Source organism: Convolutriloba macropyga, chromosome 8 (genome assembly GCF_964194025.1).
Source record: "Convolutriloba macropyga chromosome 8, txConMacr16.3, whole genome shotgun sequence".
In the NCBI taxonomy this organism is placed as follows: Eukaryota; Metazoa; Xenacoelomorpha; order Acoela; family Convolutidae; genus Convolutriloba; species Convolutriloba macropyga.
Genome location: NC_134475.1, coordinates 40,679,584 through 40,704,822, shown reverse-complemented (window position 1 = coordinate 40,704,822; position 25,239 = coordinate 40,679,584). Strand labels below are relative to the sequence as shown.

The window sequence follows — 25,239 nt, the reverse complement described above, 5'->3', positions numbered from 1 at the left end:
AGTCCGATTTATTTTGATGGCATTTCGTAGTTGAACATACTTCAAATGAAAAGTCATTCACAAGTTTCATAGAGAAAGGCTACAGGGGCTACTATCAATACCAATAAGCATTAGAAATGGTTAACTATAGGAACGACGTTCAAAAAGCTGGCATATAAAATTGAGCTTTATGAGTTTATCCCGTTTCTATTTCTGACTTCAATTTTTTATACTGACTCTGTTCAATTTGAATTGCTTTGCTGAGCAACTGATGTTCAAAATTACTTCTAGCAGAATGAGAGAAGAGAGAAACTAGCCTAGATAAGTCAAAAAGATTTCGAGCATAATGTTGAAAAAGCGGCAAAATGAGGTAAAGCGAAACGTTTTTTTGTTCGACAAAGTAAAAAAACATAGCAGAACACGTCTTGAAATACAATTCAAAGAATTCAAGGGAAAAATTAAAAGTACTCTACCTGACCAGCAGATCCTTTGAACAAAGCCAGCAAAACACAAATAAAATCCTCTCAAAAAATTTGAGAAACTAAAACAATCAAACAAACTAAACAAAAATATACTCATTACTAAAAAAATCTTGAAGCTTTTACCCCTTAGGCAAAATTTCATCCCTTCAAATAAACCTGTTTCAAAAAAATGTTCAAGACCGATTTTTGTTTTTCAAATCGGTCCAATATTCTATCTGCATGAACTGAAAAAAATCATGAAGATCGATTAACTCAAAAATGAACGAATAGTTTATAAAATGAAATCAATTTCAAACTTTATGAAGTTTTGCTGAAAATCGTGATAATAATATCTTCAGGATCATTTCTGTGTCTCTAGAGGCTATCCATTAACCAAATTCCAAGCATTAAAAAAAATCAATGGCTCAAAAATCGATAGGCAATAATAAAAAAAATCTCAAAATATAGAAATTCGTTCTATTAAAATGTTAAAAACCGTTCAATTTCTCCCTAGCAACTATCTAATAACATGATATCAAACCCTGGATGAGTTTAGCTGGCAACTGAGGCAAGAAAAACAATAAAAGTAAAATGTTTTGTAAAAACTTGAAAAAAATTGAAAAAAGACTAAATTGTTGAAAACAAATCCATTGAAACTAACAACCATGCATAACAAACTCTTCTCAGACCGTGGAATAAAATTTCTGGCACCTGAGAATGGAAAATATCAAAAATTGACAAAAACTTTAAGAAACCTTGAAAAAAGTGCAGATTTCAATTTAAAAAATGCCAATTTTCGAGACATTAAAATACTAAACACCAATCCATTATTACTATAAACCATGCAGTGCTCTATTATCGAACCACAATGGACATTTCCTGGCCCCTGAAGCTGGGAAAACTGAGAAAAAATGACAAAAATTTCGAAAAAAAACTTGAAAAAATTGCAAAATTAGTATCATTTTGCGTGTTTGTATTTTTAGTGCCAAAACATATAGCACATGAAATGGTCATAAAACATGTCATTCTGTCTCGCAAAAGGCCTTCATCATTTTTCAAAAACTTCAACCTAAACTAATCAAACAAAAAAATTAAAAAATCACAAAAAACATGAAAATTGCAACATTTTGAGCCCAAAAACTCCTAAAAATGACCTTTTAACCTTAAATTAAGGCCATGCCAGCAGCTGCACCACTCTATGCACTTGAAGGACTACTGAAGCCCACTTTGGGCCTCTAATGAAACTTAATGCCCTTTGGGCTTTACCTGTTTATCCCTTTTTGAAAGATCTTAAAAAAACACAGCGCCCCAATACAATTCAAATTCTTTGAATTGTAAAAAAATTAAGAGCGCTATAATAGCCAGCTGTGAAGATGAGGGCGGCTATTAAAAATACATTGCACCATTGAAATCCAAAATCATTAGATTATAATAAAGATTTCTGAGGCTGCAGTAATTTAGGGTTTCCAAAAAGTTATCGATATTAGTGTGAGGATACCTCAGAACATTGAGTCTTAGCTGCTAAGTAATGATTCAGCAAATGAATGATTGTGGGGCAATAACTTTACTAATTGGCTTCAAATGCTTTTGTTAGTAGAAGCTTAGAATTATTATTAGACCACTATAATGATTTATATGTTTGAAATCATTTTTCAGATCGCTTTTAGTACAAAACTTTCAGGACACACGAAATTTAACTCAAATTGAGTTACATTTCTCAAAATTATGAATGAGAGAGCAACTTAGATCACACAAAAAACAAAATGAGAAGGGTGAAAAACAAATCGAACAAGCAAAAATTTTTCAAAAAGACCACTATAACAATTGCTTCAAACTTCAACGCACAGCAGATAATTTAACTGAAACCACTTTACCGGCTATTCCAGGTTACTCTTTAAACAGATAAATAAGGTCAACTTAGAAATATCGTTAACGCCATCAGGTCTACTCATAAACAAGTGTAAAAATACGCTATGAAGAGCTCTTAGATCCCGACCGCAAAGTTTGGTTCCTGAAGTTTGATTCCAGAATAACAGCCGCAATCAATTTACGGGACAATCCCACGCGTAAAATTGAGAACGAAGAAGGACATTTAATTTGACCCGATGGAAAAACAAGCATCATCAAAACAAATCTATTCACGTTCCGAAATGAAATAATTGTGTAAATTCTACTAATCATCTGAATTAATTGCATAAAAGAATTGATCAGTCTAGGTTGTGACAGAGGTAAGGCGAATATTTGTGAATGGCACTAAGTAAAAAGTTAAGTACAGATGATAGAGGACAATTGTACAACGAGGGGTAAAGATTTACAGAGTTGGTAAGCAACATTAGCAAACAAATGCTTGAATAGAAAAATTTTACACTGCAATATATTCTAAAGCGAAAGTGAATGGCTAAAACGCAGATAAGCCTGAACAAAAAATGAGCAGTCCCTGAGTATAATAAAAAAGAAAATATTTACAAAACAAAACTGATCTATACATATTTAGCTCTAAGTACACGCCTCAAAATTTTCCCGCTGGCGGTTTTGGGGATCAAGTCGATGAATCGGATGCCTCCTGCCAGTTGTTTGTAGGGAGCGACTCTGCTGGCCACGAACGAGGAGAGTTGGGTGTCAGTGACAGTGGCATGGGGGGTGCCCGGTCTCAAGACGACAGCTGCCGAGGGTGCTTCTCCCAGAGACGAATGGGGTAACCCAAACACACAACAGTCCTGCACTGAAGGGTGTGTCAACAGAATGCCCTCTAGCTCCGCCGGTGCCACTTGGAATCCCTTCGTTTTAATCAACTCCTTCAATCTGTCCGTAATCATGATCTGATTTCGCTCGTTGGTTTTCGCAATATCTCCTGAAAATTTAATGAGAGCCCAACTCTACCACATTGGAAAGATACCAGCGTTCAATACATATTTCGTGGAGATGCGGGATTACCTGTCATGAGCCATCCGTCTTCATCAATTGTGTTCCTGGTCGCCTCTTCGTTGTTGAAGTAACCTTTCATCACTTGTGGACCCCTCACACATAGCTCACCTTCCTCGCCCAAAGCAACGATTTCTTTCGTGTTCAAGTCCACAATTTTCAGCTGAAATTCAACAACTCTCAGAGAATTCAAGGAACTTTTATTTGAAAAATTTGAAAAGGTTTCACGGGAGCCTTACAATTCCGATCAACAATTGGATTATATGTAAATTAACAGCGTGAAATTCGTTAGAAAAGCAGCAATGCATTGATATACATATACAAAAGAAAACATAATAGATTGAATAAAAAACTATGGTACTCACGCAGGGAATGTGCAACGGAGTTCCCACCCTAGCATTTTACAAACATATAAATCAAAAACATAATTTTAATAAATGTCTGAAGCTTAGCAGTAACCTAAGGTTTAGGGAAGAGTTACCGATATTAGTGTGAAGACTCTTCAAAATACTGAGCCTTAGCTGCTAAGTTAAACAATAAAACCGAACAATTTCTCTTCTTTTGTAATTTCCATTGTCTTAAAAATTTACTAACCACAGCATTAAAATCGGACAGCATTCACTAACCACGGCAATCACTAACAGACAGCTAGAGCACTTGACAAATCTATGCTTTATTCAGTTTTTTTAAACATAATTTAGAATTTCTCAGCTTATTTGTCAGAAACATAGCCGGAAAATTGCAGAAAAAAACGGCTGTTAACCCCACTGAAAACAGTTCGGATCAAAATAATAACAAAAAGTAAAAAATGACGACACCCTAATTTTTTCTGACTGTCAAATAACTTTCCAATTTGGTTCGCAGCTTCAATTGATTCGAAAATTAAGATTCAAACTAGATCCAATAAAAATGGTGATTCAGCCTCTAAAAACGAAGAGAGTAAGCTTAATACCAACATTAGCAAGCATTATACTCTGAGGACCATTCCTAATTTAATAAAAAAGAAAAAAAGAACATTGTTTTTCCTATGATACACATAAAAATAACATGCAAATGGTAAAAGGGGCAATGTTAATTTAAGAATATAGCATTACGTAAAATTATAAAATCATGAAATTACTAAAAAATTTGACCTTACATTAGTAAAAAATGGCCTAAAATGCGAGCAAAAAATGTTCTCAAAATTTTATATGTACATTATGAAGATTAAAAATAAAAATTAAAATCTAATGCTCTCAATGTCATCTTTCATATCAGTTACTTATGTGTCTTTCAAAAATTCTTTCCAAAAATATTCTTTCAATTCTTTTTTAAGGAAGCTTTCGATGTTGATAGCATCACTTGATCAAATTTGTTTTCTATAACCAAACTGACTAGTAGGCAATAACTTCTCCCCTTCTAGAAAACTTGTGATTTGTGAACTGAACGCCTCTTCAAAAACTTTTGAGAAAGCAGAAATGACAGAAGTAAGTATAATTGAGTGGGTCTTCGGTATTTCCTTTTTTGAAAAGTGAGTTTACACAAGCTTTTTTAAGATCTTATGGAAAATTTCCTCCTGTAATGAATAGATTAACGAGATAACATAGTGGTTCCTGCATTAGCATCTTTTATTGCACAAGCTGGTATTTTTGACGGACCCAGTGGTTTACTTGTATGAAAGAAATCCATGCGCACAATCGTTTCCTTGGTTGTTATATATCGGAACTTGAAACACATTATCCGAGCACTTTTAGGAATTTTGTTTGTTTGTTGCAAGCCAATGAACCCTTCTAGAGTAGAAAATCTGTAATTTAGAAGATTTGCAATTTCCAGAACTCAATTCATTTGAACAAGTCCTTGACTAGAGTGGAAAACACTTTTTGTTATACCGCCTATAGATAGTTTTCGGAGCGCAAAATTTGACTACGTATTTAGAAGTTTTTTCCTAGGCGACCTAAACTGAAATTACCTTCGGTTGTAGAACCTACTCGGACGCTTACGCTCCTAAGTGGGTCCGCAATTCATTTGAACAAGCCCTTGCCTAGGGTGGAAAACACTTTTTGTTAAACCTTTAATAAAGATTGAATTCTTGTTTGAGTCTTTACAAGTTCCACCTGGCTTTTTCACTAATTAACTCCATATAACTTAAGAGAAGTTAATTTTCTTTTTGACGAAATAAATCGTTTTTATCATCGCTAATTCTTGAAAATTGTTTCTTTGTTTTCGCGCATAGCCATTTTTAGGCAAAAATTTTGGTTTGGCTTTTCTAATATAAGAGACTTTAATTGGAGCATGTAGTGCTAATGCTCTTTCAATAATTCTTTGAAATTCTAAAAACATCATATATCCCATGACTGCACCGCAAAAGTCTCCAGTCTGAATTTCCATTAAAATTTTGGAACGCTGTGGCTGAAGGGTTTTCTTGTCAAAATTTTTTTCTTTGTCGTTTTTGATTTTAGCATTTACAGATGTAACTGTGATTGTTGCAAAATGATCCCTTTTCAAAATTGTATCCGCTACTATGTCCGTTTCGTAGTCGTCTATTATGAGCGTTAGTCATTCTTGTAGCTGTATCAATATTCGATGGTTTAAGATCATGTGGAGAAATTACAGATTGCAGCAGACTGTTGTCTCACTTTGCAAAATAGTTTACGTCGTAATCTACAGCAAGTAAGACAGATTTTCCTTCAGTCATAGCAAGATCAATTCCCAGGACCAATTTTTCCAAAAACATCTTTACAAGTTTTTTTCGGGACAATATGATAAATTTAGTACGCATTTTTTTGTATGTTCAACTCAACGCACAAAATTTCAAAATTTGTATCCGGAACGCAGTTGATATCATCGCGGAAACGAGGTTTTAAAAATTTCGGAATGTACATTATAATACCACCACCTTTTGTTTTCGCTGATTGGATGTGATCTTTTCGAAAGCAGACAAAGTTTTGCTTATCTACATGAAAAATTCATTCCGAATGATTTTGTGACAACCATGTTTCACTAAACAAATATATATGCAGTTGTAACCAATGTCTCGAATGAGTTCTTTCAGCAGCAGATATTGTCCTGCTAAACTTCGGACGCTTTGATGTAGTATTTTTATTCTGGAATCAAAAAAATTCTAACTCTTTCATCATAAGTGCATATGGCAAAATTGGTCCCCGGTTTATTTCGATATCGCCACTTTTTAGAAGAAGGTACCATATAACAATCAAGAAAAAAGAACCGTTGAATTTGGATGTTAAGGCACATTGTTTGCTGTTACAGCTTCCTTTAAATGAAGGCATTCGAGATGTATAAGGAAAAGTGCACAAAAATTTTCTGCAATACTATCAGAGAACATGAGTAGTACACATAACTATGAGTCGAATACCTGCCACTTTAAGCAAAATCTGATTATAGAGGATTACACGTTGCAAAACAGCTAAAAAACAACAGAAACTGCAGCCAAAATCCATTTGTATAACGATATGTTTGTCTCCATGGTTTGTAGGTGTTAGCCCTACTTACATATGCTTTTTGAAAATACTGCAATGATTGTAAACGCACGAGATTACAAGAACTTAAAAGAACATGACTTAAAACTGAATTTTTAATGAACGGAATTCCCTGCTGAAAATTAAAATGTATATCATAAATGAAAATGTACATCATATCAATGCATTGAGTCAAGTCAAACAATAAGCCTCAGCGCCAGGGCCTTATTGGTACTTCCCAATTCTTTTGATTTCGCTTCTTGACATCAAACTGATTTGGGAAAATTTGCTGAATGCATTCTAAAATGCATTCAGTTGAAAATGTGACTGAAAGCCTCGAATTATGTGACACGAAAATTGTTTGGAAGATAAAACCAATTCAAAAAAAGACAAATCCTGAATTACAATTGGAAGAAAAATCCTGAATTACAATTGCTGATGTGTAAATGATGTCATTCCCTGCGACCATACTCCGTGACGAGGTTATTGCCAGGTCAAGACTTCTTTCCAACGCTTCGTTGGTTATCACAATTCCACAATCATTTTCAAATGATTCGACGATGTCTGAGAGTTTGCACTCTAATAATGATTTAACGGAACAGTAAAGTTATTTGTAGTTGAAACACTTTTTTCGGCTTAATTTTCTTCGCGGTTTTTTCACTGGTTTTACTTCATTTACTTGGGTTATTATTTCAGAAACATGAAGAGTTTCTATTCGGATTGATTGGGGTTTCGTGCTTGGTGAAAAATCCATTTCCCAGAATGACGCTGTTGACTGTTGGAATGACAATCAACGATTCAATGTATGATTTATGAGCTAAGTTGAACTGGGCGCTAATCTGAGAAATAATTTGAACTTGTCCAGAAGACAAGCACTTTCTAACGGTTTTGATGAGCCTTCTTGAAGCTGGACGTTCTTGTCTCGTTTTAATTTGGCATACAATTGAGGGCCAAAAACGTTCACAAAAAGGGGTCAATGTGCTTACAATGTGACAACAAAAACGACAAAACGGGGTCAAAATCCAAAAACAAAAAACTTTTTTTAACTAAGTCGTGTCATAAAGTAGTGAAATCAGTTAGATATGAATAAAAACCTTTAAATTAATCAAAATGGGACTCATATGCGAGCTATTTAGAGCTTTCCATAATGATACTAATTGGCAGAACATAAAAGATGAAAATTTAAAAAAATGTTTTGAAAACAGCCCAATTGAGTCCAATTCAAATCAGTAAATTAATCTAAAAGCACCTCAATAGAGAGTCATTGAGACCTACAATGAATGAAAGTGCACAGCCGAACAACAAAAAGAACTACAAAATTCCTATCAAAAACGAAAAAACTGTTTAAATACCCTTTTCTCACTTCACTTTTACAGCTCTAAAAACGTCTAAAAATTTACTCGGTTTCCGCTCCTCTAACTACTCCTGTGTGATTAAAGTCACTACTCTGAATTGACTCATCGTTGACAAAAAAGGTCGCAAAAAGTAAGAACAGTCCTTAAAAAAGCAAGAATTAGGGAAGCAATTCAAAGCGCCAAAACTTCACTTAAAAACAAACATTGAAGTCGAAAGAACTATCTTTTCTCACAAAATTAACTGTTTAACAACAGTAACCGTTTACCTCATACGATTTGGTCAAAAATGGGTAGAAGATTTAACTTTGATTTCACTAATAAATTCACTAATAACGTCCTGAAAGGCCCAGATTCTTAGGATGGTCAAGCATTGTTATGCTCAAAAACTTACAGGAATAAAATTATCAGGAATAAAACATTGTATTTGTCTAATACCAAAACTAAAACTCCAAAATCAACTCTGCGACCCAAAAGACAAATTGTGAAAGCATAAGGCGGATAAAATTCTTAGCAATTAAACTGAATTTGTCAACAAAAGAGAACACCATCAGAAATTAGAACTAACAAGTTTTTTGGTCGGGAGTCACAGCAATTCAGAAAAAAAAACAAAAAACACCTCTTTTGTCGGAGATACCAAAGCCAAAATTAGGTCAGCTTGCTGCAAAAAGTAGGTTGGTCACGAAAACGACTAAAGAAACAAGAAAAACAATCAAAAGCAAAAACTATTTTTGTAGTAATAATCAGTTGAATCAATTTTAAAAATTCCAGCAAAATCTGACTGCTCCACAATTTTAAATTGAATAAAATGCAAACCAAAAATGAAAAAAAAAACATCTAGAAAAAACATCATCAAAGTCTTTGAAGGTGCAACAAAGACTTTTTAGGAACTTAAACAACTGCAAGTAGGTATTCCCTTTCCGCACGTCTTACTACGCCAGTGTTAAAGTCACTGCTGTAATTTGACTTCTAATTGACAAGAAAAGTTCAAAAAAGTGTAAACAGATAATATGAAAAAAATCCGGAAGAATTCCGGAGACAACTTGACGCGCCAAAACTTGACAAATCATAATTGCCGCCGAAACAATTACACTTTGCCTTAAAAACTCAACTATTTACCTCACATATAATGACCCAAAACTGCTGTCACCGCGACACTAAAACTTTCAACGCTGTCACGATAAAAATGATCTGAGCATTGACATTAAAGAGGCAAGTACCAAAAGAATTACGAAATCATTCAGAAAAATCCAAAAACCGAAACGTTTCAAACAGATCACTGTAAAAATCTTGAGACCACAAAATTTATTACAAATGAAAACAAATGGTAAAGTTATCAAAGGCTAAAATTCATAGGATAGTAAAAAAAACTAATCTGCTCAAAAGACTGCCAGAACTAACAAAATGTCATGAAATAACTCATGATACTAGTCTCAAAGATAGCACTCTGCAATCAACTGCGAGTCCAAAACAGGTGACCAAGTAGGAAAATCAAATACATTTCATTGTCCAGCATTCAAGACCTAGGAAAAATCCTCCTACAAAGATAAAAATAAAAAAAAACAGTTCAAAAATTCGAAACAACTTTTTTTGAAAAATTGAAAATACGTTTAAAACTGGGCTATTTTTTTTGAATTCCTAAATAATTGGAGTCCAAAACTGATTCAATTATTATGAACAGATTTGCTTTGATCAAAAAGAGGGTAAAAACTACAGCTGTCATAACGAAAAAAAACCTGAGCGTTAATATCATTCCAAAAGGTTAAAAACTAAAAAATCAGGACATCATTCAGTAAGAATAGCAAAAAAACCTCTCATAAGTCACTGCTATAATTTGACTTCTCGTTGACAGGAAAAGGCCGAAAAAGTGTAAGAGATATTTAGAAAAAAAACCGCAAGAATTCCGGAGGCAACTCGAAGCGCCAAAATTTTACACGAAATCATAATGGCAGCCGAAACAATTACACTTTGCCTTCAAAAAATTCAACTATTTACCTCACATATAATGTCTGAAAAAAATTGTCACTGCAGTCACTGAAACTTGCAACACTGTCACAACAAAAAGGAGCTGAGCGCTGACATCAATGGAACAATTAAAAAAGGAATTACGACATCATTCACAAATCTGACAACATCTGACACAATACGACATCATTCACAAATCTGAAAAACCGACATCATTCACACTGTAAAAACCTTGATACCACAAAATTTAATATTGAAAACACTTGGTAATAACTCATGATACTAGTCTTAAAAATAGCACTCCGCAATCAACGGCTTGCCCAAAACAGGTGCCCAAGTAGCACATACAACTACACTTCGGTGTTTAAAAATGCAAGACTTAGAAAAAATAATTATTCATCCTCCTGTATAGATAAAAAAATAAAAACAGTTCGAATATTCGAAATATTTTTTCTGAAAAATTGGAAACACTATTTAAATTGCACGTAAACAATTTTTTATAATGAATTCCTTAATATTTGAAGCCCAAGACTGATTCAAAAATTACAAACTTAAGAATTTGAAGCCCTTTTCTAGTTAAAACCAAACAACAAAAAAAACACGGACCCTGGACAACAACGCCCCAAATTGGATTAGTATGTGTACCAATTAATGAAACAAAAGTACTCTATAGCTCATAAAACAACAATAAATTTTAAAGAAGCATTCAATGCGTGAAATATTAAAGGGCAGGTGCCATATGCACTGATTTGTAAAAAAAAACCCCAGAATCGAAGTTAGAAATTAATGAAAAAATCCAACAGTTACCGCAAAAAATGAGAAAATTGGACTAAAATGGCCAAAAATGGAGTATCATGTGCACAATGTTATGAAAAAAAAACAGAAATTAATATCGAATTTAGAAAATAATGAAGAAAGCCAACAGTTACCGCAAAAAATTAGAAAATTGGACCAATAGGGCCAAAATTGGAGTATCATGTGTACAATGTTTTGAAAAAAATACCGCACACCACATGAAACAAAAATGCACGGGGAATTCATTGAGGCATTCATTAAAAGAATTACCAAAAAAAAGTTGCCATATAAACTGATTTTAAAAAAATCCGGTTAAAAATCCAAAAATTGAAAAACGCGTCCGAGCGAATAAACTTGCGGTAAAAAACACGACAGGCAGAATGCTGGAAGAAAATCGAAGGGTCCAAATTTAATAAAAAACCGTTTGAGCAGGTGAAACCATTACCTTTTTGTCTTAAAACAATAAACTTTTAACTCATCAGATTTGATCAAACAATTTGGTAAAAATTACACAGCTGTCATGGCGAGAAAAATCTGAGCATTTACTTCATTGGTTAAAATTAAAACAATTAGGATATCATTCAGTTCCAATACAAAAACACCTCGCATAATTAAAAGAGAAGACCTAATTTTGACTAAAACGTCAATGAGAATATTTGTTTACCTTCAAAACAGACCAAAAGGTCAGGAGGATCAAACTCTGTTAGACTCACAACCTTACAGGAATAAAATTATCAGGAATAAATCATTGTAACTTTCTAATACCAAAACTCCAAAATCAACTCTGCGACCCAAAAGACAAATTGTGAAAGCATAAGGCGGATAAATTTCTTAGCAATTAAACTGAATTTTTCAACAAAACGAACTCAAAACTTTAGAACTGAAGAACCCACACATTTTTTGTTCTGGAGTCACAGCTATTCAGAAATAAAAAAAAATAAACACCTCTCTTGGTGGAGATACCATAGCCAAAATGAGTTTAAATAAATGCAAACATTAAGTTAGTCACGAAAAGAGAAAAGAAATAGAAAAATTCTCAGAAAGAAAATTAGTTTTATAGTAATAATCGGTCCAAACCATTAAACAGAATTTCAGCAAATTATAACTGCTCCATTATAATAGCTTAAAAAAGTTGAAATGCAAAAAATGAAAAATCTAGAAATATAATTTTCACAAAAACCCTTAAAATCAGACCGAATAAAATAAGAGATATTGGGAGACGGCTAAAATGATGCATGGAAGAATAAGGAGAATAAGCACAGTGTAAAAAAACTTAATTGTTCCAAAGATGTTTCAAAACGGAATATATATGCGAGGCAGTCTTTTTTCAGTCAAATTATTACTTTCTGTTTAAGTATCCTTGAGAAAAAGTAAAATCTTTTTTGTTGCAATGAGAGTTTGTATTCTATAAAAAAACTACCGATTTGATTTACGGTTGACGAAGGAGAACAGGTCAAACAATGCGATGGAAAATTAAAAGGATGAAAAACCTCTCTATTGGGCGTTGACGAAAAGGTCACTCGCCCAAATATATCTTCACTCACTTACTCGGAACTTTTTAATTGACTTCGATAAACTGTTGCGTTTTAACTCGAAACAAGTGGAGTTCGACAGTGCTAAAAAACGATTTAATTAAAAACTCATCTAAGGGCTCCATCGTAAGCATAGCAGGCAGATCGCCGCAATAGCTGCGAAAGAACAGACTTCCGTGCCGTATAATGGAAATAGAATCAGATACAGATGTAAGTTGAAAAAGTTATCGACACTGCTAAAAAACCAGGGAAAAAACATTCACCGATATATTCATAAAGCTTATGAACATTCATTGCGCAGAAGACTTTCTAATAGGGATCTCTATTACATATGAGTTTCTTCGACCTTAAACCAATTCAAATTAACCAAATTTTAAAGTTTCACGTAAGATCAAAATCTAATTACCCAAATGACCTGAAAACCGTAGGATAAAGAGAGTGAGAAGTGACGTCACCCACGCAAATGCCGTTTTTGGGAGACAGAAACAATTCAGAAATTTGATTTTCAGCTTTGCTCTGTGAACAAATGCAAGACAAAAAAGAGCGCCAGACGACGAAACAAAAAACATAGCAGGAGAGGTCCTGAAATACAACCCAAACAATTGAAGGAAAATTAATATGAGGTATATCAGAACCAATGTACCTGAAAAGCAGATCAATTGAACAATCCAAGCCAAAAAAACAGAACCTCGAAAATGGAGAAACTAAAATATTCAAACAATCTGAACAAAAAAATTCGCTTCTAAAACTCTTGACGCTTTTACCCTGAAGGCAAAATATGAATCAATTTATTATACTCATTAACTTACGCACAAGCCTTGAAATAGTTTTATTTGCCAATAAAGGTAGATAAACTCGAGCAATATAATCGAGAAATATTCGAGTTTTTAAATTCCGCTGAAAAAATGTTCGAAACATTTTTTTGTCTCCCGAGTTCTGTCAAGTAGCCACTCTGCAAGCCTTAAAAAAATTTGTTGGCCAGTAAAGATCAGTAAACTCAGGAGACGGAGACAATGCGTGAACTATTAAAGGGCACTTGCCATATGCACTGATTTGTAAACAAACCCTACAGATTAGAAGTTAGAAATGAATTTAAAAAAAGCCAACAGTTACCGCAAAAAATGAGAAAATTGGACCAATAGGGCCAAAATTGGAGTATCATGTGTACAATGTTTTGAGAAAAATACCGCACACCACATGAAACAAAAATGCACGGAGAATCCATTGAGGCATTCATTAAAAGAATTACCAAAAAAAAGTTGCCATATAAACTGATTTTAAAAAAATCCGGTTAAAAATCCAAAAATTGAAAAACGCGTCTGAACGAATAAACTTGCGGTAAAAAACACAACAGGCAGATTTCTGGAAGAAAATCGAAGGGTCCAAATTTAATAAAAAACCGTTTAAGCAGGTGAAACCATTACCTTTTTGTCTTAAAACAATAAACTTTTAACTCATCAGATTTGATCAAACAATTTGGTAAAAATTACACAGCTGTCATGGCGAGAAAAATCTGAGCAATTACTTCTTTGGTTAAAATTAAAACGATTAGGATATCATTCAGTAACAATACAAAAACACCTCGCATAATTAAAAGAGAAGACCTAATTTTGACTACAACGTCAATGAGAATATTTGTTTTCAAAACAGACCAAAAGGTCAGGAGGATCAAACTCTGTTAGACTCACAACCTTACAGGAATAAAATTATCAGGAATAAATCATTGTAACTTTCTAATACCAAAACTCCAAAATCAACTCTGCGACCCAAAAGACAAATTGTGAAAGCATAAGGCGGATAAATTTCTTAGCAATTAAACTGAATTTTTCAACAAAACGAACTCAAAACTTTAGAACTGAAGAACCCACACATTTTTTGTTCTGGAGTCACAGCTATTCAGAAATAAAAAAAAATAAACACCTCTCTTGGTGGAGATACCATAGCCAAAATGAGTTTAAATAAATGCAAACATTAAGTTAGTCACGAAAAGAGAAAAGAAATAGAAAAATTCTCAGAAAGAAAATTAGTTTTATAGTAATAATCGGTCCAAACCATTAAACAGAATTTCAGCAAATTATAACTGCTCCATTATAATAGCTTAAAAAAGTTGAAATGCAAAAAATGAAAAATCTAGAAATATAATTTTCACAAAAACCCTTAAAATCAGACCGAATAAAATAAGAGATATTGGGAGACGGCTAAAATGATGCATGGAAGAATAAGGAGAATAAGCACAGTGTAAAAAAACTTAATTGTTCCAAAGATGTTTCAAAACGGAATATATATGCGAGGCAGTCTTTTTTCAGTCAAATTATTACTTTCTGTTTAAGTATCCTTGAGAAAAAGTAAAATCTTTTTTGTTGCAATGAGAGTTTGTATTCTATAAAAAAACTACCGATTTGATTTACGGTTGACGAAGGAGAACAGGTCAAACAATGCGATGGAAAATTAAAAGGATGAAAAACCTCTCTATTGGGCGTTGACGAAAAGGTCACTCGCCCAAATATATCTTCACTCACTTACTCGGAACTTTTTAATTGACTTCGATAAACTGTTGCGTTTTAACTCGAAACAAGTGGAAGTCGACAGTGCTAAAAAACGATTTAATTAAAAACTCATCGAAGGGCTCCATCGTAAGCATAGCAGGCAGATCGCCGCAATAGCTGCGAAAGAATAGACTTCCGTGCCGTATAATGGAAATAGAATCAGATACAGATGTAAGTTGAAAAAGTTATCGACACTGCTAAAAAACCAGGGAAAAAACATTCACCGATAAATTCATAAAGCTTTTGAACATTGATTGCGCAGAAGACTTTCTAATAGGGATCTCTATTACATATGAGTTTCTTCGACCTTAAACCAATTCAAATTAACCAAATTTTAAAGTTTCACGTAAGATCAAAATCTAATTACCCAAATGACCTGAAAACCGTAGGCTAAAGAGAGTGAGAAGTGACGTCACCCACGCAAATGCCGTTTTTGGGAGACAGAAACAATTCAGAAATTTGATTTTCAGCTTTGCTCTGTGAACAAATGTAAGACGAAAAAGAGCGCCAGACGACGAAACAAAAAATATAACAGGACAAGTCCTGAAATACAATCCGAAGAATTGAATGAAAACTAATATGAGGTACATGAGAACCAATGTACCTGAAAAGCAGATCAATTGAACAGTCCAAGCCAAAAAAACAGAACCTCAAAAATTTATAAACTATAATAATAAAAAACCTGCACAAAAAAATTCGCTGCTAAAACTCTTGACGCTTTTACAATGAAGGCAAAATATGAATCAATTTATTATACTCATTAACTCACGCACAAGCCTTGAAATAGATTATTTGCCAATAAAGGTAGATAAACTAGAGCAATATAATCGAGAAATATTCGGGTTTTTAAATTCGAAACATTTTTTGTCTCCCAAGTCCTGTCAAGTAGCCCCTCTGCAAGCCTTAAAAAAATTTGTTGGCCAGTAAACAGTAAAAATCATTAAACTCGACATTGAAAACGACAAAAAATCAAAAAGTTTAAAAACAATTGCAACTTTTAACAAATTCGTGATATTAAAATCATCACAACCTATTTCATTGTCTACAGAGATTATCCAGTACCCCCTTTTTGAAGGTCTTAAAAAATTTCACTGGCTCGTAAAGATCCATAAACTTGAAGGTAATAATTTTTAAAAAATTTTATCAAAAATTGCAAAAACAGGTGTTATTAAAACATAGATAACCATTCCATTACCTCTAGCAAGTATGCCGTATTTATTGTCAAACCCTGGAGGAGGTTCCTGGGCTCCTGCTGCAGGAAAAGCTCAAAAATATTTTCAAAAAAATTGAAAAACTGAAGGTTTATTAAAAACTGTTAAAATTCCTGATATTAAAAAAATGAAAACTAGTTCAATGCCACAAGAAACGATTCAGTATCATACGAACAAACCCTGTAGGAGGTTCCCTGACCACTAGGGAAAAGTGCTAAACCTTCAAAAAATTTTAAAATGCAAATTGTCATAAAAAATTGCAAAAAATGGTAGTATTAAATTACTTCCATTACCACTAAAAACAATGTAGTAACTTATTATCAAACCCTATAGGACGTTCCTTTGCCCGTCAGGCAAGAGAAACCTAAAATGTCAAAGTGTCAAAATCGCAAGTTTTATCAGAAAAAAAAGCAAAAATGTTGTGATATTGTAAAGTTGAAAATCATTCCAAGGCCAATAAAATTTTTTCAGTAACCTATTATCAAACTCTAAAGATCTCGTGTCCCTGTGGCAGGACAAACTTAAATAATGACAACAAATGTCGCAAAGTTTGAAAAACATTGCAATTTTTATCGAAAAATTTCTAAAATTCGTGATGTTAACATGTAGAAAACCATTCCATTACCAATAAAAACTGTAAAGCAACATATTATTAAACCCTAGAAGAGGCTATTTGACACCTAGCGCTGAAAAAACTTAATAAAAAACTTGTAAAAATTAGTATAAATTTGGGTGTTTGTGAAACAAAGGGCTCTTAAAATGGACAAAGAAAGTAATTACGTCTTGCAAAAGACCTTTATCAACTTTTACAAACCTCACTTTTAGAATGGTTCAAAAAAATTTGAATAATGACGAAAAACGAAAATTTTGAATAATGAGGAAAAGTTGCAACACTTTTGGCTGGGAAACTCCTAAATGACTTTTAATCTTGAATTACGGGCTTCCCAGAAGTTTCACCACTCATTAGCTTCACCACTCTAAACGCGGCTAAAAACCTCTAATGAAAGTTGATTCCCGCCGCTGAGCTTTTTCTGTTTATCCTGTTTTGAAAGCTCAAAGTCAAGAAAAAATATGTGAAAATATCTTACAAAAAAGACAGAGCGCCAATACAATTCAATTCTTGAATGGCAAAAAAAGAGCACCGTATTATAGCTCCGCTCAGCTTACAGCTTCGCACCTATTAAAAAATTAAATTTCATGGACTCGATGCCGAATTTTAATATTAAAACGGAACTCAAGTCCCTGAAGATTCAACAAAAACTTTCTAGTAATATGAAAAAATTACAAACAAAGAACTGAGAAAACTTGGACAAAAACGAGGACGAAATGTGCCCATTTTATACCTGAAACGCATATTTAGACTCCAACAAACACTGCGGTATCGAATTAAGAGGGTTACAAAATGATACAGCACCGACTAAAAATTAATTTCACAAATAATAGCCACTGAGAGGCTGACGGCGGCTATTAACAAAATTACAAACTATTAAAACAGCGCCAATTAGACACATAGCTGGCAGATTGCCAGAAAATAGCCGCAATAGATTCGTAGATCGGCAGTCTAGAAAAACAGTAAAATAGACAGACCAAAAAAATTCGTCTTTTCATTGAAGGCTGATCTGCTATATTATGATCGAAAATCTGTATAAGTTATTGCTGCCTCTATTAGCTGATCTCAAATAACCTTCATTTAGAGTGACACACACCCATTTGACCTTATCTCTTTGAATTAAAGTAAATAAAAGTCAATTTCAAATTGAGGAAGTCATTTTTGAGAGTGAGGTAAGTCAAGTGTGACCAAAAATTTAATCACGCGCATGAACAAAAAACTCGCTCCACTAAAAGCGAAAAATGACGTCACTCATGCAATTCAGTTGAAATTGCATGAACGAATGGACAAAAAGTGGCTGTGACGTCATATGGTCGTAACAAAAATCATGACGACGAAGTAAAAAACATAGCCGGAAGAATTCCGGAAGCGGCTCCAAGCGTCAGAACTTCACTAACAAAACCGTAATTGCAACGGAAGCCACCAGCTTTTGTATTAAGCCATTAACTCACTACCTCTCCAGATCTGCTCTCAAAATTGGTGAAACCTAAACCACTGTCAACAAGAGAAACAAAATGCAGCAAAATTTTATATTATTGAAAACGTTTGGTAACGATAAAAAATCCAAAATAATTAAGGTGGTCAAAAAGCTGATAGACTGAAAAAGCAGAAAAGGTTATCAATAGTACTCAAAAAAATCATGATTCTAATCTGAAAAAGATCGCGAAAGCAAACGGCAGATAATAATCTTAGAAACTAAGTTAGATCTTTTCAAAACAGAAAGCTCAAATTTAAGAATCAAAAAACACCTATAATGAAACTTCTAATCACTGCGATTAAGACAAAAAACAACACACAACTGTTCCTTGTTGTACATAAGCTAGTCAACATGATTTGATACTAAATAAAAAAAATTGATCATAGAAAAGACATAAGTAGCAGAAGAATATTCAAAGGCAAAAAAATCGTTTAAATTAATGCCAAGGCCGGCAGAAAGCTGTAGTAATTAGCTATAAGTGGAAATTTTGGGAAAAGGTTGCTATCAAACTCTCAGTACCGCATTATGTTGAATGAAATCAATTGCATACCAAAGAAATGGCGAAAATCAAAGAAAAAGCTGAAATCATTCATTTTTTACAACTGAAAAAATCAATATACCAAAAATAAATCTACGTGCCAGGACAAAACTAGAAGGGTACTAACTAGAATGTAAATATGGGCGCAATATAAGGAACACCGTAACAAAAAGACATTCTTGATTTTTGAAAGTTAAAAATCAATTTAAAAAATTCAAGAATAATGAATTCATTTCATCATTCAAGACATAGAAAATATAACTAGTCATCCGATACAGAGATCTATCCTCCTGAAGAAAACAGAAAAAATAGGAAAAAGCAGAGTTCATAAATACGAAACATTGAAACATTTTGCAAAAAAAATGGTTAAAGAACTTTTAAGTTAAGACCGCTTTTATGAAAAGGTTTTAGCTTTTTTTTTAAAACTTAACGCCAAAAATGATTGAAATTTTATTAAAACGAAATTAAAGTCCATCATGTTGCACAATAAACTATTTCTAGCAATTACAACCAAAATACAAACAAAAAACTGACGAAAATCGAAAAAACTACCAAAGTCGGATTAGCATATGTACAATTTTATGAAACAAAATTACATCGAGGTAGAAAGAGGCGTTGAGTATAGTAATTATCAAAGTGAAGTTGCTATATTAACTGATTTTTGACAAAAAGACGGTTAAAAGATCCAAAAACGAAGAAATTAATATAAAAAACGCCAAAAATTAACTAAAAAATCAAAAATTATGTGCCTGTTTTCAATTTGAAACGCATTTTCAGGCTCTGCAAAACACTGTGGTATCAATTTCCGAGGTTGACATTTCAATATAGTATCGAATAAAATTTATTTCTACAAGAAACCAAATTAAAAGCAAAAAAATTGGGCCACTTAGACGAAAAAACGGCTAAAAACGGTTATCTATATGTGCAATTCAGTCAAAAACTACTTTTCAAAGTCAAAAAGTCATTCACTAAACGCAGCGCATGATCAAAATACTTCTCTCGCTTAGCGAAAATCTGTTCAGCAAGACAGCTTTTCTCACTTTCGCTTTTAGGTCAAAATGCCGCGTGAACAAATCTACTTCCTGTAAAAAAAACCGAGAGAAAACCAATACTCCTCTTCCAGTCGTAAAAAAACCAAGAGAAGGCCAATAATAGCCCCAGCTATCGCAGTGCGGCTATTAAAAAGACGGCGAACAACCGTTATCTATATGCGCCATTATGTCAACAACACTTCATACTGAATAGCGCATATGCAATGCTTGTCGGAGTTTAGAGAGTAAAGCTGGGTTGATGACAACAGCAATGTACAAAACACTCACAACCTATCGTCTATGTGAAGTCGAAAAGTTATTCACTCAACGTAGCGCAGGATAAAAAAAAACTTCTCTCGCCCAGAAAAAATAAGTTTACACAACAATTTTACTCACTTTCACTTTTCAGTCAAAACGCCAATAAATGTTAAAAACCAATACTCTTTTCGAGTCACAATGAAAAGCGAGCGCACCAATACAATTCAATTTCTTTGAATTATAAGACAACCAAGAGAATTTCAATATAGATACGCTCAGCTTACAGCTTCGCAGCTATAAAAAGACTAATATGACTAATACAATTGCTACAAACGTCGTTTGAGATCACTTAAAGAGTTCAAATAGAAGACGCACAAAATATGAACCTCAGTGGACATGATTGGATCTCCAATGCATGAGAAGGAATCCAGATCTCCAACTTTGTATCTGACAGCAGTGGCCACTGGACTCAATTCAGTCATGCCGTACGCCTGTCTAACGCAGATGTCCTTCACGCCTTGAGATGTCAATGACTCATATGTTTGCAAGGCAACATCACCAGCTAGAGGAGCAGCCGCTGACACCAGATCCTAGAAATGATAACACTACAATAATGTCAAAGAAAAACCTTTAACTTCTGCAATAACCTTGAATCTTTAGCTGTCCCGGCCAACAACGCAACAATTTATAAGAATCAACTGATCTTCTCCGTAATGCTTTGCTTTATGCACAACTTTGCTCGAGCTAGCAATCGTAAGCCAAAGATTGCTACTTGTCGATCCATGAACAATATATCTTTCAGATCACTCAAAAAATGGATATTTTCACGCCCGTGCATAATATCTGCTACCCATTTAACTTGCCCCTACTCCCCGTGTATGATCTCCTGGCGCACAATAACATAATTCACAGCAGTACAAAAAAAACAAAGAAACGACTATAGTCGGGCAAATTGCTCTCAAACTCGGAGGGTGGACGGGGAAGTGTTGGGGGGGGGGGGCTGAGATGGGTCCAACTTTTAAAAGATTAAGAACCGCCCTTCACACCATGAGATTGTCTCCTCAAACTTTTGGCAAACCGCATACTTGGAGACTAGTAAGGCGTAAGGCTGTTAGAAAGCAGCTCAGCCATTTAATGCCATCGGGGCTTTACCCGTGTATCTTGTTTTTGGGGACGAAAAGTTAAAATGGTCAGACGAAAACACAACTAATATACTTGCTACAAACTTCGTTAGAGAACAACTGATGCATAACAGCTATGCACAACTGATACTGCAAGCAACAAGAAGGCTGGGTAATGTGCGCTCGCATATAAAGTTCAGACCCCGCTGATTCATATTTTTGGCATAAATGTCTACCAAATGAGAAACAGATAGAAAACTACCATAAATTCAAGTATATTTTTTTAAAAAAAAAACGTGTAAGAACAAAAAAAGATCGCCTCCAACGCAAATAACTCGGTGTAGAAAATGCAGCATTAGACTGAAGAGCTCAATCATTATTAAGGAAGCAAGTCAAGGCGAACAACAAATCAAACGACAACAAAAACAAACATTAATTACATCCAAAATTTAATGTTAATTTTTATTTAAAAAGACTTATTAACAATGTAAAAACAGCGTTAGATAACACTGAAACTAAACAAAATAACTTATATTTCAATAAAAATGATATGGGACCACTCCATAAAAAGGCTCGGTAAAAATTAGACAAAAAGAACAAAAAAACAGCAAAGATAAAAATTGGCATATATTTTCAAAAACAATTAATTTCAAAGTATTGAAAACCATTAGACAGCTAATGAAAACATCCAACAAGTTTGCAATCACATACGCCTATAAGAGGTCATTAAGACCTGTCATTGTTCAATTTTTATGCGGTTACAAAAGAACAAACAGAGACAAGAAACAAAAATTCAATTAAAACCTGCGAGGAATCGCTGTCGAGGCCGTAAAGGCATATTTTGCCCCTCAAAATATGTTGAACTGCGCCTCGCCCGAACACCAATAATGTGGCATGCGACCTCTCATTAAAGAGAATAGGTAACAAGTAGAGAAAAATAGAAAAAAGGCAAAAATGAGTAATATTTTTGTATTTTTCGAAAACAATGATTTTCAAAGTCATGAAAGCAATTAGCAACGAGATGCAAAAACTAAATAGGCTCCTTTATTTGTCCAAAAGAAGCAGTTGATACCAAACGTCTACAAAAAGAACGTCAAATAGACTAAAATCAAAAATTAGTTTACTTACTTTTTTGCGAAAAACCCGTGTCGAAGCCAGTAAATTCATAACGAATCCCTTAAAAACATTAGATTTTGTACACTTGCGAATACCTCGACTACATAATGTCAAAAGTGACCTGTAATTAACGAGCCTAAGTTACAAATAGACAAAAAACAAATGCGAAGTTGTGTTTCTTATTTTTGAAAACAATTGTTTCCAAAGTCGTGAAGGCCAACAGCTATCAACTCAAATCAGAATATGGGCTCATTTTTTCCTCCAAAAACCAATGACAGGTCTCATTGGAATTGGGAGGAATAAATGAGCCCGCAGTCTGATGTGAGTTGATAGCTGATGGCTTTCACGACCAGGAAGTTTCATAAGATTAAAAAGACTAAGTAAAAACGACAGTTAAAGTCGAATGTAAAAAATTCCATTAAAATCGAGAAAGTAGTGTCGAAGCCGTTAAAACCAAAATCTACATCTTCTGTAAAGTAAAATCTTATACGCTAAATTGTGCCGTATTTTGAACGCGAATATGTGAACTGTCAAAAAATGTGCTATTGTGACAAAACGAGAAAAAAACTTGAAAAATGGGCTAATGCCTTAAAATGAAAAAAATGTGAAATGTACTATCAAAGCTAGAAAACCATAACTTTACATGTAAAACCCCCAAAAAATTGCACTTTAATTCAATAGAAAAAAGAGGAAGAAGAGGCATTCTTTCTTTGCTGACATTAAGCTACAAGTTGACCAAATGAAGAGAAAAATAGTGGCAAACTTCAATAAGCCATTGTTTATTTAAAAAATCAACATTTTTAAAAGTCAAAACGACCATGATATCAAAAAAAGCCCTGCTAATGCTGTTTGTCCATTTAAAGCACTCAATTGTTTCGAATGTTATAGATCTAGATAACTTGTTAGTTAAAACATCAAAAAAAAGCTGCGTTTTTGATAATCAGAGAGTAAAGTTAGCAAAAAATGACAAAATTTCAATTCCAGACTACCATCAATGGAATTGAAAATAAGACTAGCCCCATTTGTAGTTTACAAAGATTTCGCTAGTTGTTTCTGGCTGTATACTTCCGCTAAACTTGACCAAAGTGGACTAAAGAGGCTCAATTCGGGCAATTTTTGATGAAAAAGGCTGACTTTTGAAATAATTAGCCAAAAAAATTTAATCGAATAAGTCAACAACACTTTCTTGATTTTAAAAATAAAATCAATAGTACTACTGTTAAAAATTTTTACATACATTAGCAAAATTGACGAAATTTTGGGCTAAAATTCCGGACAATGTGAATAAAAATAACGCAAATTGGTCTAATATTCAGAAAAATTTAAACCACGATAACTCGCTCAAGAAAACGATATTCAAAAATATCTGTTTAAATCCATATTCTACACTGGACGGGCTTTTTAATGATACCATTCAAACTCGGATCGAACAATTCAGCAACCCTTCTCTATCTTTAGAGATAAAATTAATAACACTACAGTTAATAATTTGAACAAAATTTAGCAAAGTTGACAAAAATTAGGTCAAAAATACCGAAAATGCGAATATAAACGGCTGAAATACGTCTAATATTTACAAAATTTGAACCTCGATAACTCCCTATAAAAAGCGAGCGGAAATTTAAAAAAAAAATCTTTTTCATTCCATATTCTACGCTGGACGGGCTTACTAATGGTACCACTCACAACTCTCTACGATGTCGATCGGTCAAAATTGACTGAACAAAAAAAACCCATTTGAGTATATAGTTCCTTCCCCACTCAAGAGGGGTCGGAACAAAAATACCAGACACTCTATCATCTTTTTCACAGTTATAACGGCCACAATAGATAGGATAAGAAAAGTCCTTGTCACTCATGGAGACTTCAAAGTCTACGCCTATTCACAAACTAACTCGAATGGATGTCAAGTCATACTCTTTAACTCTAGGGTCCTTGATCAAGAAGAGAGCCAGAGGTGGTACAATATATACATGAGAGGCTCTGTACTTCTGGATCGAGGTCAAAAACGTCACTGGGTTGAACTCTGGTAGCAACACAACGTTGGCTCCCCTCATCGGGGCTGCCAAGGCAAAGACATACAGGCCGTATATATGATACATAGGTAGCACAGCCAGTATTGTGTTTCCTGGGTTCAAGCCAAACATTGGGTTGTGCACCGCAAATTGCCAAATGTTAGCCACCATGTTGTAGTGGGTCAACGCAACGCCTGAAAACGACGAAACCTCAGAAGTATTAAAGAGCCACAAAAGAGCGAAAAAGAAAGCAGACCGACTACTGCCTTTAAGCAAAGCCCACAGATTGCAGAAATACATTTGAGGGCTGTAGATATATATAGGTACCGACACCAAACTGAAATGGAGCTGCCAATTCAAACAATAACAGTTGAGAAGTTTTTAATGGCTAAACCAGAAAAACTTGAATTCAAAATGTTTGGGGCACGGCGTGCGGGCCTGGGTTAGGTAGGTTTGGTTAAGATAGGGGGTTCAGAAATGGGGGTAAGCCAATAGCTGATTAAGTTAGTGAGGTGTGGAGGAGGGGATTGGTAGGCAGTTGACGTGTGGAGGAGCGATTGGTAGGCAGATGGGCGCGGGTATGTAGGAGGTTGGGTAGTTAGGCGTGGGGGTTTTGTAGTCTGAATAGGAAGGAGGGAGTTATGGGGGAAAAAAGCTAAAATCACATTTCCACCTTGATTCTTACCTTGAACATTAACTTGTTACTATAAATTAAAAACTAAGCAACAGTCCAAAGTGCGAACACAGAAGTCAACCTTCTGAAACAAAAGTCGATGTTCGAAAACAAAGAAGTAAAACTCAAGCCAGGAACAATCTTGCTTCAGCTAGAAAAAGAGTCATGCAATATAAACACCT

General features: G+C 34.1%; 1 protein-coding gene across 1 annotated transcript in view; it reads right to left on the bottom strand.

Annotated features, from left to right (window-relative positions):
- Nucleotides 1-2,560: 2,560 nt before the first annotated feature.
- LOC142344729 (uncharacterized) overlaps nucleotides 2,561-25,239 on the bottom strand; it is a 56,498-nt gene continuing 33,819 nt past the window's right edge. The window contains exons 4-7 of the mRNA XM_075396607.1: nucleotides 24,265-24,578; nucleotides 20,519-20,722; nucleotides 3,375-3,525; nucleotides 2,561-3,291 (exon numbers count right to left, since the gene is read on the bottom strand). Coding sequence (XP_075252722.1) covers nucleotides 2,921-3,291; nucleotides 3,375-3,525; nucleotides 20,519-20,722; nucleotides 24,265-24,578 — 1,040 coding nt within the window. The 3' untranslated portion in view covers nucleotides 2,561-2,920. The remainder of the gene's footprint in view (nucleotides 3,292-3,374; nucleotides 3,526-20,518; nucleotides 20,723-24,264; nucleotides 24,579-25,239) is intronic.